The sequence below is a fragment of the Ostrea edulis genome, chromosome 4 (genome assembly GCF_947568905.1).
Source record: "Ostrea edulis chromosome 4, xbOstEdul1.1, whole genome shotgun sequence".
NCBI lineage: Eukaryota > Metazoa > Mollusca > Bivalvia > Ostreida > Ostreidae > Ostrea > Ostrea edulis.
The window spans coordinates 33,240,067-33,254,124 of NC_079167.1; the positions used below are offsets into that span (position 1 = coordinate 33,240,067).

At 37.1% G+C, this 14,058-nt stretch overlaps 1 protein-coding gene across 1 annotated transcript in view; it reads left to right on the plus strand.

Moving 5' to 3' along the window:
- Positions 1-14,058, plus strand: part of LOC125668966 (uncharacterized) — a 90,710-nt gene that overhangs the window by 61,595 nt on the left and 15,057 nt on the right. The window contains exons 38-45 of the mRNA XM_056161356.1: positions 5,594-5,800; positions 6,271-6,499; positions 7,604-7,703; positions 8,930-9,217; positions 9,970-10,118; positions 10,597-10,747; positions 10,902-11,060; positions 13,813-13,955. Of these exons, the coding sequence (XP_056017331.1) occupies positions 5,594-5,800; positions 6,271-6,499; positions 7,604-7,703; positions 8,930-9,217; positions 9,970-10,118; positions 10,597-10,747; positions 10,902-11,060; positions 13,813-13,955 (1,426 nt within the window). The remainder of the gene's footprint in view (positions 1-5,593; positions 5,801-6,270; positions 6,500-7,603; positions 7,704-8,929; positions 9,218-9,969; positions 10,119-10,596; positions 10,748-10,901; positions 11,061-13,812; positions 13,956-14,058) is intronic.

Consider the following 14,058-nt stretch of genomic DNA (forward strand, 5'->3'; position numbering starts at 1 on the left):
CTGTATATCGGCCGGCTTACACAGTCCGAAACTGCTATCAATTAACTTTAATTATCCTGTGTAAACCGGCCCCTCGATGATACACCACCCTAATTGTTGCAGTCAATTGTATTCGGTGTACACAAGGTCCCAACTGCTCGTAATTAGCTCTAATTATCGCATTTAAACCAGCCACCCCACGATGACCAACCTGTCGGTATTCGGTTGATCACACGCGGTGTACACAAAGGGTGTTTCAAGGGAAGCCACAGGTAAGTAAAAGAGTGCAACTGGCGTCGAGTCGCGATCAGTTTAAAATAAAACCTGATTTTTAGGGGGTGCACTTTTCAATTATGACAGCACCATGCACGAGGTAATGGCGCTCCCCCTAACGACAGAGACGAGAACTGACATTAAAAGACAAAGTTCAATTAATCGATGAATTCGATACATTCTTGGAATGAAACAAAATAAGCAACAATCCCGTTATATTTTCCAAAAGCAGGGTTTCCCCTCGTGGACTTCTCAGAGCTCTATGACGAGTCAGACAGTGATGATATGCAGTTAGTTAGCACAACTCGCCATGTCCGGTCGATCACTCGGCATTGCATTTATAGTTTTCGTTTCACAAATTAAGACAGTTGAAAGCGATACCTTTACAATGAAAGCTGGGAAAGAAAAATTTTAAACGAACACAACACAAACTTGACGAACGTACATAATGTAGCACTTGATAACGGCGATGATGTAGACGAAATCGACAATTTACCAACAGAAAATTGCACGAATAATTCCCAGATTTTAAACTGTTTAATAAAAATTGAAACTTTTTCAAATGAGCACGACAATAAAACACTGACATTTATTAGCTCTTCTGAGCCAAAGGCTCAAAGAGCTAATGCTATGGCCATTTGTGCGGTGTGCGTAAACTTTTTAGAAAAAGGGCTATAACTCAAGAACCCCTTGGCCAATTTCTTTCAAATTTGGTACAGGGTATCATTGGCCCAAGGGCTTTCATACATACTAAATAAAGGGATGTGACCCTTTAACAAGGGGAGATAATCAGGAAAATACAAACAAAAGTAGTGGTTGCTAAAAAATCTTCTTCTCAAGAACCACAGGGCAGATTATCACCAAACTTACACATAAGGATGAGGATATGTTGTAGATTAAAAATTGTTCAAGGCATTACCCTGGGGCAAAGGGCGTGGTCTCAAGGTCACTTCAAAGTTGACCTAAATTTAATTTTTTTTTAAATTCCTTAAATCTTAGATATTTTAGCCATTATAAGGACTAGGATCATCAAATTTTGACAGTTGATGCATCTTAGGACCTTGTGTCAAGTTGTCTCAAAAGTAGGTCACAGTGACCTACTTTTTGAATTTTGCAGGTATTTATTTTAAAATTAATTTTGATGCATATCTTGGACACTTTGAAGCCTATGATCATCAAAACTTGTCAGTTGGTGGATCATGGGACCTTGAAATGCGTCAACTGAAAAATAGGTCACCGTGACCTACTTTCTGAATTTTATGGCTTATCATTTATAGATATATTTTAAGTTGTTATTTCAAATACCGAGAGGTTTAGAATCATCAAATCTTGTAAGTTGATGCATCTTGAGGCCTTGAAACATATTTATAAAAAAGTAGGTCACAGTGACCTACTTTTTGAATTTTGCAGATATTCAAATTTCACATTTTCAATTTTAGATGCATATTTTGGGCACTGTAAAACCTAGGATCATCAAACTTTGTCAGTTGATGCGTCTTCGTCTTCGGTTTGTGTCGACCAAAAAGTAGGTCACCGTGACCTACTTTTGGTATTTGACAGCTAAATTACTATATTTCAGACACTATTTGACCTACAATCATCAAACTTTGACAGTTGATGCATCTTGAGTCAACGGAGTGTGTCGACCAAAAAGTAGGTCACCTTGACCTACTTTTGGAATTTGACGGCTATATTTATATATTCAGATACTGTTTGACCTACAGTCATCAAACTTTGTCAGTTGATGGGTCTTGCATGTTCGAAGGGTTTCGACCAAAAAGTAGGTCAACTTGACCTACTTTTGGAATTGGACACCTATATTTATATATTTCAGATACTATTTGACCTACAGTCATCAAACTTTGTCAGTTGATGCGTCTTGCATGTTCAAAGGGTGTTGACCAAAAAGTAGGTTACCTTGACCTACTTTTGGAATTGGACGGCTATATTTATATAATTCAGATACTATTTGACCTACAGTCATCAAACGTTGTCAGTTGTTGGGTCTTGCATGTTTGAAGGGTGTTGATGAAAAAGTAGGTCACCTTGACCTACTTTTGGAATTTGACGGCTATATTTATATATTTCAGATACTATTTGACCTACAGTCATCAAACTTTGTCAGTTGATGGGTCTTGCATGTTCGGAGTTCGATGACCAAAAAGTAGGTCACTATGACCTACGATTGGAATTTGACAGCTATATTTCAATATTCAGATACTAATTGGCTTAAAATCATCAAACTTTGTCAGTTGATATTTCTTGGGTTCTCAAAATGTGTAAACCAAAAAGTAGGTCACATTGACCTACTTTTTTTGAATTCTTAGAATTTAACTAAAGAGTTAGAATACTAAGAGGCTAAGAATAGAAATGATGGGGTTGTACAATTTATCAGAAGAGCGATTCTAGGCCCTTGGGCCTCTTGTATTTTTACATTTTGAATTATTTTGTGATATAATAAAACGTTAGCAATCATTACACACATATGCATAGATAGTGAATACAAGGGAAGCAACTCTCATTATTGTCAACATTCTGCACTCCGGACTCTGTGCAAACCGGCCAATTTCTTTGGAACCACACATAACCGGTTTAGACAAGTTATACTGTATTTATAACCGTTGAGCTGTATAGCTCAAGGAAATAAAGAATCTGAATCTGTAATTCATAACATGCACTATTAGTTTATAATATACTTATAAGTCATAATATTAAATAAATAATGTACAAATGACTGTTGAATTCGGGAAGATGTTAAAGTTTCTGTTCAAATTCCTTAGTTTAACAAGAATTCCTATTGTTTCAAATATTTTATAGCTCAAGGAAATAAAGAATCTGAATCTGTAATTCATAACATGCACTATCAGTTTATAATATACTTATAAGTCATAATATTAAATAAATAATGTACAAATGACTGTTGAATTGGCAAAGATGTTAAAGTTTCTGTTCAAATTCCTTAGTTTAACAAGAATTCCTATTGTTTCAAATATTGATTTTAACTGTTAAATAAACATTTGAGGGGGTGGGTTGGTGATGTTTTCATAACAATAACACACACTGGTCATATTCTCTGGTCCCAACTTATGCTTATTAACACCTGTCAACTCTGCTTCCTATGCTCAGGTAATGTCCAACTACCTTTTATTCTTAATCTGTCCAGGTACATGTAATAACAGGTCTGTCTCCAATTGTCAAGCTATGCTATATAATTGTGACCCTCCAGTAGGTACTGAAGATATTTCAGTCAGTTTCAGCAAACCAAATATATCAAACTTATGAAATTACATTTGATTATCTAATGAAAAATATTAATCAACAATTGATACATATAATGAAAAGACTTAATTTATCTTTATCTTTGCATGAAATGTACAAAAATAGGAAAATGGACAGTTAAAATCACAATTGACCAGTATTGACCACTTGGGGAGTATTGACCAGGACGGTTAAAACCACTGGTTTTAACCACCCAACCCTCCTGGGTGGGATTGGATATCATCACAAATATCCTTTTTATGCATTTTGATTTTTAGCTCTTCTGAGCCGAAGGCTCAAAGAGCTAATCATATGGCCTTCTGTCTGGCGTGCGGTGTGCGTCAACTTTTTGCAAAAAGGGCTATAGCTCAAGCACCCCTTGGCCAATTTTTGTCAAATTTGTCACAGGGTATCCTTTGCCCAAGGGCTTTCATTTGTACTAAAACTAGGGTTGTGACCCTTTAACAAGGGAAGATAATTAGGAAAATGCAAACAAAAGTAGTGGTTGCTAAAAAATCTTCTTCTCAAGAACCACTGGGCAAATTATCACCAAACTTATGCACAAGGATGAGGATAGGTTGTAGATAAAAAATTGTTCAAGGCATCATCCTGGGGCAAAGGGTGTGGTCTCAAGGTCACTTCAAAGTTGACCTTAAATTTTGTTTTGTTAAAACTTTGATATTTTGCTTAGTATAAGGACTAGGATCATCAAATTTTGTCAGTTGGTGCATCTTAGGACTTAATATCATGTTGTCTCAAAAGTAGGTCATGGTGACCTACTTTTTGAACTTCGCAGGTAATTATTATTAAATGGATTTTGATGCATATCTTGGACACTATTGAGCCTATGATCATCAAAAGTTGTCAGTTGATGGATCATGGGACCTTGAAGTGCGTCATGTGAAAAGTATGTCACCATGACCTACTTTCTGAATTTTATGGCTAATCATTTATGAATACATTTTAGGTTGTTATTTCAGATACCGAGAGGTTTAGAATCATCAAACCTTGTAAGTTGATGCATCTAGAGGCCTCAAAACATATTTGTTTTAAAAAAAGTGGGTTACAGTGACCTACTTTTTGCAGACTTTCAAATTTCACATTTTCAATTCTAGATGCATATTTTGGACACTATGAAAGCTAGGATCATCAAACTTTGTCAGTTGATGCATCTTGAGTCATCATAGTTTGTTGACCAAAAAGTAGGTCACCGTGACCTAGTTTTGGAATTTGATGGCTATATTTTAATATTTCAGATACTATTTGACTTGCAATTATCAAACTTTGTCAGTTGATGCATGTTGAGTCTTCAGAGTGTGTTGACTAAAAAGTAGGTCACCATGACCTGTTTTAGATTTTAATGGCTATATTTGAATATTCCAGATACTATTTTGACTTCCAATCATCAAACTTTGTCAGTTGATGGGTCTTGAGTCTTTAGAGTGTTGACCAAAAAGTAGGTCACTGTGACCTACTTTTGGAATTTGATGTTTATATCTGAATATTTCAGATACTATTTGACTTCAATTATCAAACTTTGTCAGTTGATGCATCTTGAGTCTTTGGAATGTGTCGACCAAAAAGTAGGTCACTGTGGCCTTCTTTTGGAATTTGTCCAATATATTTAAATACTATTTGACTTGTCAGTTGATGCATTTTGAGTCTTCAGTGAGTCAACCAAAAGTAGGTCACCGTGACCTACTTTTGGACAGTTACATTTAAATTTTCAGGTACTATTTGACTTAACATCATCAAACTTTGTTAATTGATGAATCTTGGTTAGTGAGAATTTTTGCCTGTTCTACAATGTATCAGAAGAACGATTCTAGGCCCATGGGCCTCTTGTTTCATTTTGTTTTAGACACAGTACATTGTAAGTACATTAACATTTAACCACTAAACTATACCAACTATAGATCACAGTGGTATCACTAATGTAAACCAGCTATAGATCACAGTGGTACACATGTTATATATTCACAAAGTTGTAGAGGTTATTTTGTTGATGAATAATGAATTTACTCCAATCCTCGTCACGTAAGTGTGTTTAAACTGGAATGTCCTGGTATTTGTTGCTCTGCAGTTAATCCAGCGTACCGCGATGACAGTCTCCCACATGAGAGGGACAGAGTGGTGGTAGACATGAATGGGATACACCTGGATGAACGTCGCGGTTCAGATGGTTCCAGGGAATTCCGTCCTGACGAGAGCACTCGCAGGAAATGGGCAGCAAACTCAGATTTCAGGGACACGGCAGATCTAATCCAATCCCTCCCTAGTCGACAGCTTGGTCAGTGATTCATAATAATCATCTAAAGTAACATTTGGAAAAGTAATATTTCAATGGACATTTGCTGATTGTTGACCTACATCTCTGAATTTAAAACAATACATGTATCTTATTTCTGAATAAGACAGTAATTGTATTGAATACTGTGAATTTTTATTCACGGGTGAGAAAATTTTGCGAGATTAGCGAGAACCTCATCATCACGAATATTTCTCATTGCAAACCAGTCTTTAAATGTCTGTCATAGGCTCGAAAAAGACTCAATCATGAAAATTACTTGCCGCGAAAGTGTTTATAAAAGGTGAATCGTGAAATAAAGTATATGCGAATAAAAGTTGGTTTACAGTAAAAGGTCAAATGGCTATTTAACTATCTAAGTCCTCTCTAAGAAATTAAGATCACAAAGTTTTCATGTTAAAAGCAGTAATACAGATATCAGAAGTACTGACCCAGATCTTTGTATTTGATAGAGCAATTAGCCAGTGGATCAACCTCAGACAAAGGCTCCATCAGGAGAAGGAAGAGCAGCAGACGGTCTGTACACGGCACATTAAGGGCTGCAAGGGGTAAAGGGGCCAGTGCACTGGCTGAGTCATTCAAGCACAACGATGATTTCATGGATGAAATTGATGGAGAAGCCAGAACAACAGAGACATTGAGGAGAATGGTTCTACCCATGCAGGACAAACTCTCAATCAAGTAAGGGTGAAACAATTACAATTCTACCCATGCGTGACAAACTCTCAATCAAGTAAGGGCGAAACAATTACAATTTTACTCATGTGTGACAAACTCTCAATCAAGTAAGGGTGAAACAAATACAATTCTACCCATGCGTGACAAACTCTCAATCAAGTAAGTAAAGGCGAAACAATTACAATTCTACCCATGCGTGACAAACTCTCAATCAAGTAAGTAAGGGCGAAACAATTACATGTGTAATCAGCGACATTTCCGATTTACAAAATATGTAAATGTGTACATGACAAGCCTTGAATAAATACAATTCACCGGTAAATTTTGTTGCAGTCCTTGTTTTACCTCATCATAGTTGTCCTAACACATTCACTGTTCCATAAACACATTAGTTGTCTTAACACATTCACTGTTCCATAAACACATTTTGTTTGGTTGCATTCACTATCAGAAAATAACAAAAGGATGGTCACTTGTCAAACATATTTGAATTTCTTGGAAATATGATTTATTATTAAAACTTTACGAGTAAGGACCCCCTAGAATACAAAGACTGAAGAGAATGACTGTTTTGTGTATTGCCGGTCACTTAAATAATAATGGATTTTAGTTTATTTTCATCTTTGAACAAGTAAGGCTATAATGTGATATCAACACTGAGAGCTAAGCCAGAGAATCAGTGAAGCGTAATGAAGATAGATATTACAATTTCCTGAGACTTGATACCTAATAGAAATCAGGCTGACAAAGTTAGGTTCACTGGCAGGTATGATAACAAATAGGGTATTTATAGCCTCATGTCAGCTTTAAGACATAGTTTGGATATGCCCCACTTGGCTTTTAGTCCTTTAATAGCTAGGACTATATGGACCATGGCTATCAGCCTAGATAGCTTAGTGGTTAGAGCACCTGACTAGTAATGCAGGTGTTTTGGGTTTGATTCGAGGTTCAGCCATAAATTTTCTTTATTCCTTTATTACAATCCCAAGAGGACTGCTTTAGTTGAACTAGCAGTTAATGCAGATCAACAGTTGAAATAAAATTTAAAAAAAAACCCCAACAAACAAACAATGCGTGCTTATTCTTATTGAAAATGTGGGTTTTTAGAAAAAGTACATCAGAAAGAAGGAAACAGATGACGTTGCAAAGAGGGAAGAAGCAAAAGAATATAGGGTGGTGGAAGAGGACCAAATACAGTATGGGCATTGTGAGTAACAAACAGGGCTTGTGTTACTGTCATTTATGTGTGTCTAACATTGAGTAACAAACAGGGCCCGTGTTCCTGTCATTTATGTGTGTCTAACATTGCGTAACAAACAGGGCCCGTGTTACTGTCATTTATGTGTGTCTAACATCGAAAATTTGAATACTGTATACAGGGATTTTCATTGAAGACTGCATGATTCCATCCATTTTAGATTTGCTACTTAGAGTATTTAGGAAATTTGAATTTGCCTGCTAATGAAAAGGGTAAATTAGAATTACTGCATAAAGAATTAAGTGCATTCAATGGCTTACGTTTTGTGAGATTTTATCGATCTTACAGCAAGGTTTTTATCAGCAAGACAAGATTGTTGTGAATGTTTGCTGTGCTCATTGCTATTCAATGTATACATAATTATTCACAGGAACCTTTATTATGCCCCTGAAATTGAAAATTCAGGGCATATAGTAAGACCTCTCAATTGACACCAAAATCTTTGACATAGTGACCTTACATATATGTAACATTGACCTACTTTTAGAAAATTCAAATATAAGCCATATCTTTCAAATCATTTGATATTTAATCATTTTATATTTAGCATGTGCATTTCTTTTGAGAAGACCTTTCCAACGATACCAGATTTGTTGACCTTTGACTTAGTTTTTGAAAATTTTCAACAAAAAACCCCTATGTCTTACAGTTCCACTTTGTTGTGATCTGGGGGGCATCAGTGTTTCACAAACATATCTTGTCTTGCAACAATAATTTACACAAAAGTAAAGCTCCTGTGAATACAAAGTTATTAGAAATGGCAAAATATCTTTTTTAAAAAGAGAAAAAAGATGGTCATTATCTGTAAGTGTTAACAATTTTATTATACCCCAAGCAACAAAGTTGCGGAGGGTATAATGTTTTCGATTCGTCGGTCAGTCCGTCAGTCACTTTCTTGTCAACGCAACTCGTCTGAGACCGCTCAACAGAATTTCGTGAAACTTTGTAGTTAACAAGGACATACTGTGTAGATGTGCATATTCCCAGGAAATTCTGATTCAATAATTTTTCTGGGAGTTGTGCCCCTTTTGAACTTAGAATTTCAAGCCCATCTGTCCTGTAATTGCAGTAAGTAATGCATAACATTACCATTCAGTATGTGTGGCATTGTCAAGCAGTGTTGGAGCATGGGGTATGTGAGCTTGCTCACTTTTGCTTTCTTTCATTTTCCACAGTCCTGGATGCACTTTAAGCATCGGATGGCTGAGTTTGCGTATTCCCTAGAATTATGGAGAAGTCACATGAAGAAGATCGAGGGCCATTTTGGGACGGGAGTGACGTCCTACTTCCTCTTCTTGAAGTGGATTTTTCTCCTAAACATCCCAGTCTTCACCCTGACGCTCGGCTTTGTCGTCACCCCCCAGGTGTTATACAGGTACTACCAGCAGGAACCCAGTGGATACCAAACTGCCGTGAACACTAGCACTGTGACTTTTACAGGGGAGGAACTGCTCACAGGGGGAGTAAGTACTGTTAATGGATTTTCCTAAAGTTCAAATTATGAGCACTGACTTAATGAAGAGTAAATACATTGTTGATTTTAATCTATATGTATTGGGGAAAAAAATTATTTCACTGTTGACTTTAAATTCACATGAACTTAAGTTGCAAGTGAACATTTCTGATCAAGTTTTGTCCTTTATCTGTCTGGTGTAAATTTTTCACATTTTCTTCTCTTTAAGATCTAATAATGCCAATTTCAATCAGACGTCACTTGCCACTAAACATCCCATGATAAAGGGGATTAGTCAATTTGTTCGAATTCGGAGAGGAGATAATGAAAAAAAAAAGAAGAAGAAAATAAGGTCTTCTCAAGCACTGCTGTACCAGTAAAGAGATTTTGTTTGTACACAGTTTCATTCTTTGGATCATAGCTGAACCATAAAATAGATTTACAGATTTATGAAGGACTAAATTGGATATTTTTTTGTGAAAATTCTTTTCTGAGAAAATGTTGCTTCAAGTCTGTATAAGCCATAACCCATGGAGTCTGGCCAGGTCGGCAAGGGGGTTGTAAACTGTAACATAAAGGTGTTTAGGAAAATGCCTTCAAAATTATCTTGACAAGTGCAAGCATTTTCATGCAGTCTAAATTCAAATTTGTGTATACCGTGGCTCTTTGGGAAAATCTAAATGGTCTAGTGGGCAATGTGATTTGTGTGCCTACTGTCTGAAACTTGTTTATTAGGAAATCCATGTACTTATAATTATTTAGAATTGGTTCAACAACACTGAACTTTACTACGGATTTTACACCAATGAAACGGTGACAATACTTTCTTCATCTGAGTACAACATGAAGTATGCCTATCTGTTCACATGTGGCGGTTACTACATCCTGTGTCTGATCACCCTCGCCATCAGGTAAATATTACTACTATACCTGTGTCTGATCACACTCACCATCAGGTAAATATTACTACTATACCTGTGTCTGATCACACTCGCCATCAGGTAAATATTACTACTATACCTGTGTCAGATCACCCTCGCCATCAGGTAAATATTACTACTATACCTGTGTCTGATCACACTCACCATCAGGTAAATATTACTACTATACCTGTGTCTGATCACACTCGCCATCAGGTAAATATTACTACTATACCTGTGTCTGATCACACTTGCCATCAGGTAAATATTACTACTATACCTGTGTCTGATCACTCCAGCCATTAGCTGAATTCTATAAATACTTCCATACTGATTTAAATTTTGTGTTTTGAACTTGAATCTTACCTAGTAAGATCAACATGACCTGATAATTTCTTTCCTGAACATTATTACTTGGAGCATACAGTTACCTGCTTTGTCAATATAAATGTGGATTTGAATTTTTTAGTATTTCCCAGTCGTACAAAATGAACTACATAGAAGGCACAGGAACAAACTCATTCTACAATGTCAGTCGGGTGTTCTGTGGCTGGGACTACAACATCACGGACAAGTCAGCAGCCCGACTGAAACACAAGAGCTTCTACAACGAAATGAAGGTACAGAAAAACTCGATTTTATTTAGCATTTAGCTTTCTGTAGTACCTGCTGATAATTCTATCACTAGTAACAAGCATTTGGCTTTCTGCAGGAGTATTTGTCTGTGCCCGCTTATAATTCTATCAGTAGTAACAAGCATTTGGCTTTCTGCAGGAGTATTTGTCGGGCAGTAAGAAGAAGACAACAGAGAAGAACATTGAGGAGCGCTGTAAGCTGTTCCTGTTGCGGGTAATCACCAACCTGATCATTCTGGGCGCCATCGGTGGCTTGTCTTACCTTGTCTACTGGCTGTCGACCAATAAAGCACTAAAGGTATTAGTTCAGAGGAGTGTATCATGATCTGTGTGGCAGAGGGGCCCAGGGGAGAAGTTAATCATAGCCTTTGTTACAGAGGGGCCCAGCGGAGAAGTTAATCATAGCCTTTGTTACAGAGGGGCCCAGGGGAGAAGTTTATCATAGCCTTTGTTACAGAGGGGTTCAGGGGAGAAGTTAATCATAGCCTTTGTTACAGAGGGGTTCAGGGGAGAAGTTAATCATAGCCTTTGTTACAGAGGGGTTCAGGGGGGGGAGTTTATCATAGCCTCAGTTACAGAGGGGTTCAGGGGAGAAGTTAATCATAGCCTCAGTTACAGAGGGGTTCAGGGGGAAAGTTAATCATAGCCTCAGTTACAGAGGGGTTCAGGGGGAAAGTTAATCATAGCCTCAGTTACAGAGGGGTTCAGGGGAGAAGTTAATCATAGCCTCAGTTACAGAGGGGTTCAGGGGAAAAGTTAATCATAGCCTCAGTTACAGAGGGGTTCAGGGGGGAAGTTAATCATAGCCTCAGTTACAGAGGGGTTCAGGGGAGAAGTTAATCATAGCCTCAGTTACAGAGGGGTTCAGGGGGAAAGTTAATCATAGCCTCAGTTACAGAGGGGTTCAGGGGGAAAGTTAATCATAGCCTCAGTTACAGAGGGGTTCAGGGGAGAAGTTAATCATAGCCTCAGTTACAGAGGGGTTCAGGGGAGAAGTTAATCATAGCCTCAGTTACAGAGGGGTTCAGGGGGAAAGTTAATCATAGCCTCAGTTACAGAGGGGTTCAGGGGGAAAGTTAATCATAGCCTCAGTTACAGAGGGGTTCAGGGGAGAAGTTAATCATAGCCTCAGTTACAGAGGGGTTCAGGGGAAAAGTTAATCATAGCCTCAGTTACAGAGGGGTTCAGGGGGGAAGTTAATCATAGCCTCAGTTACAGAGGGGTTCAGGGGAGAAGTTAATCATAGCCTCAGTTACAGAGGGGTTCAGGGGAGAAGTTAATCATAGCCTCAGTTATAGAGGGTTCAGGGGAGAAGTTAATCATAGCCTTTGTTACAGAGGGGTTCAGGGGAGAAGTTAATCATAGCCTCAGTTACAGAGGGGTTCAGGGGGGAGTTAATCATTGCCTTTGTTACAGAGGGGTTCAGGGGAGAAGTTAATCATAGCCTCAGTTACAGAGGGGTTCAGGGGGAGTTAATCATTGCCTTTGTTACAGAGGGGTTCAGGGCAAGGAATTCTCGTGTTCTATGTTACAGAGGGGCCCAAGGTATCTTTGTATCAGTGTTCTGTGATTATTCAGGGATGAATGTGGGCTTTGCTATTTGCAAACATGCATTTATGTTATGGGATCAATTGATCCTAATGTCTTTGTCTTTGAGTCAGGTAGTTTATAACACTAAACTAAGTGATGATCTGTTAAATCTTGGTGCAGAAATGGCACTTTGAAATTTGTGTTGGTCATTTAGATTCACTGAAGATTTACAGTCTACTCCACATATAATGAAGTTGCTTGTATTGAAGTATCTGTTATATTGAAGTAAAAATAAATCCCCAGTTACATTATTTATATCAACATCGGTTATATTGAACTTTGGATATGATGAACAATTTAATTAAGTTGGTTTCCTGAATTTCAATATATCCAGAGTTGTATTAACTGACATGGTAGAGAGAGGGTTAATATTAAAGTGTCTTTTTAAAATAGATTCTAGTTCGTTGAAACTAAAGTTCTCAGAACCAGGCTGTGGGCATAAATCAGAGAATAGGATAAACATGTTTATATATAGCAGAGAATAGGATAAACATGTTTATATATAGCAAAGAATAGGGTAAACATGTTGATATTATATATAGCAGAGAATAGGATAAACATGTTTATATTATATATAGATAAAACTGTGGACTTATTGTACATATACATGTATATCAGACAGGAAGCCATAATGAGGAGTATTTTATGTAGGATGTATATGTATATATATTATATAGAAAAATGTCTTATTAAAAATCTTCTCCTCAAGAATATCAAAGCTAGGGGTTGTGAAAATGATTCACTAGGATTATTTGGTGAGCATTTGTCCTACCATCAACATTGACCTATTGTGGGTCTGGAATATAGGGTCAAAGGTCAGTGAAATCTGTATCTCTGAGAAATGGTGACTGTAAGGGGAGATTTACAAGCCAAGGGACTGGTGTAGAAGAACATGTTCATGATAACAAGTGTGTGCAAGTATGAATAATTGTGTTGACTGACTTTCACAGATACTGAAACAGGTCAGTTCTATATAGCATGCTGTCATATTAACTCACATGATATGATATGCCGCCTTGAAGAAGCTCGTTTTCATCAGTTGTAGTATTAAACACCTGAGTTGTTGTTATGGTAACGTAATACCTAATTGATTACCTGGAGTTACACCTGATCTGTAACTCTTTTCTTATTCATAATACTCTCTCCCTGTTCTATAGATATGTCAGAAACTAATAACGATGCATGTACTATCATAACGGTATGAATTAATATCAGCATGTATTGCACCGAGGTTTTCAGATTTAATACAATTTAATTTACATCACATTTTGAAAGAAAATTCAAATAGCAAACACAAAATTCAAATATTAAGGGATATCTGTGTATAGTGTAGGTTTGCTAAGAATTTATCATTTCTGGAAATTCTTTGAAATTATTAAGTTGTGTGTCAAGTGTGGGACTTAACATTTTATAAAAGTGTTCTCATTGTTCAGTTATGGATGCTTTGACTTTTGTTGCAGAACTCTGTGTACATTATCAGCGATATGGCTCTTTCACTGTGCGTGTCGGGCATTTTTCTGATTTTTCCACCAATCTTTACCAAGATTGCCCAGTATGAAAGATACGAGGAGCCAAAGAATGAGTTATACATCAACATGCTCAGGTAATTATATCAGATCAAACGGACCATGCTCAAGTACTCAGGTAATTATATCAGATCAAACGGACTATGCTCAAGTACTCAGGTAATTATATCAGATCAAACG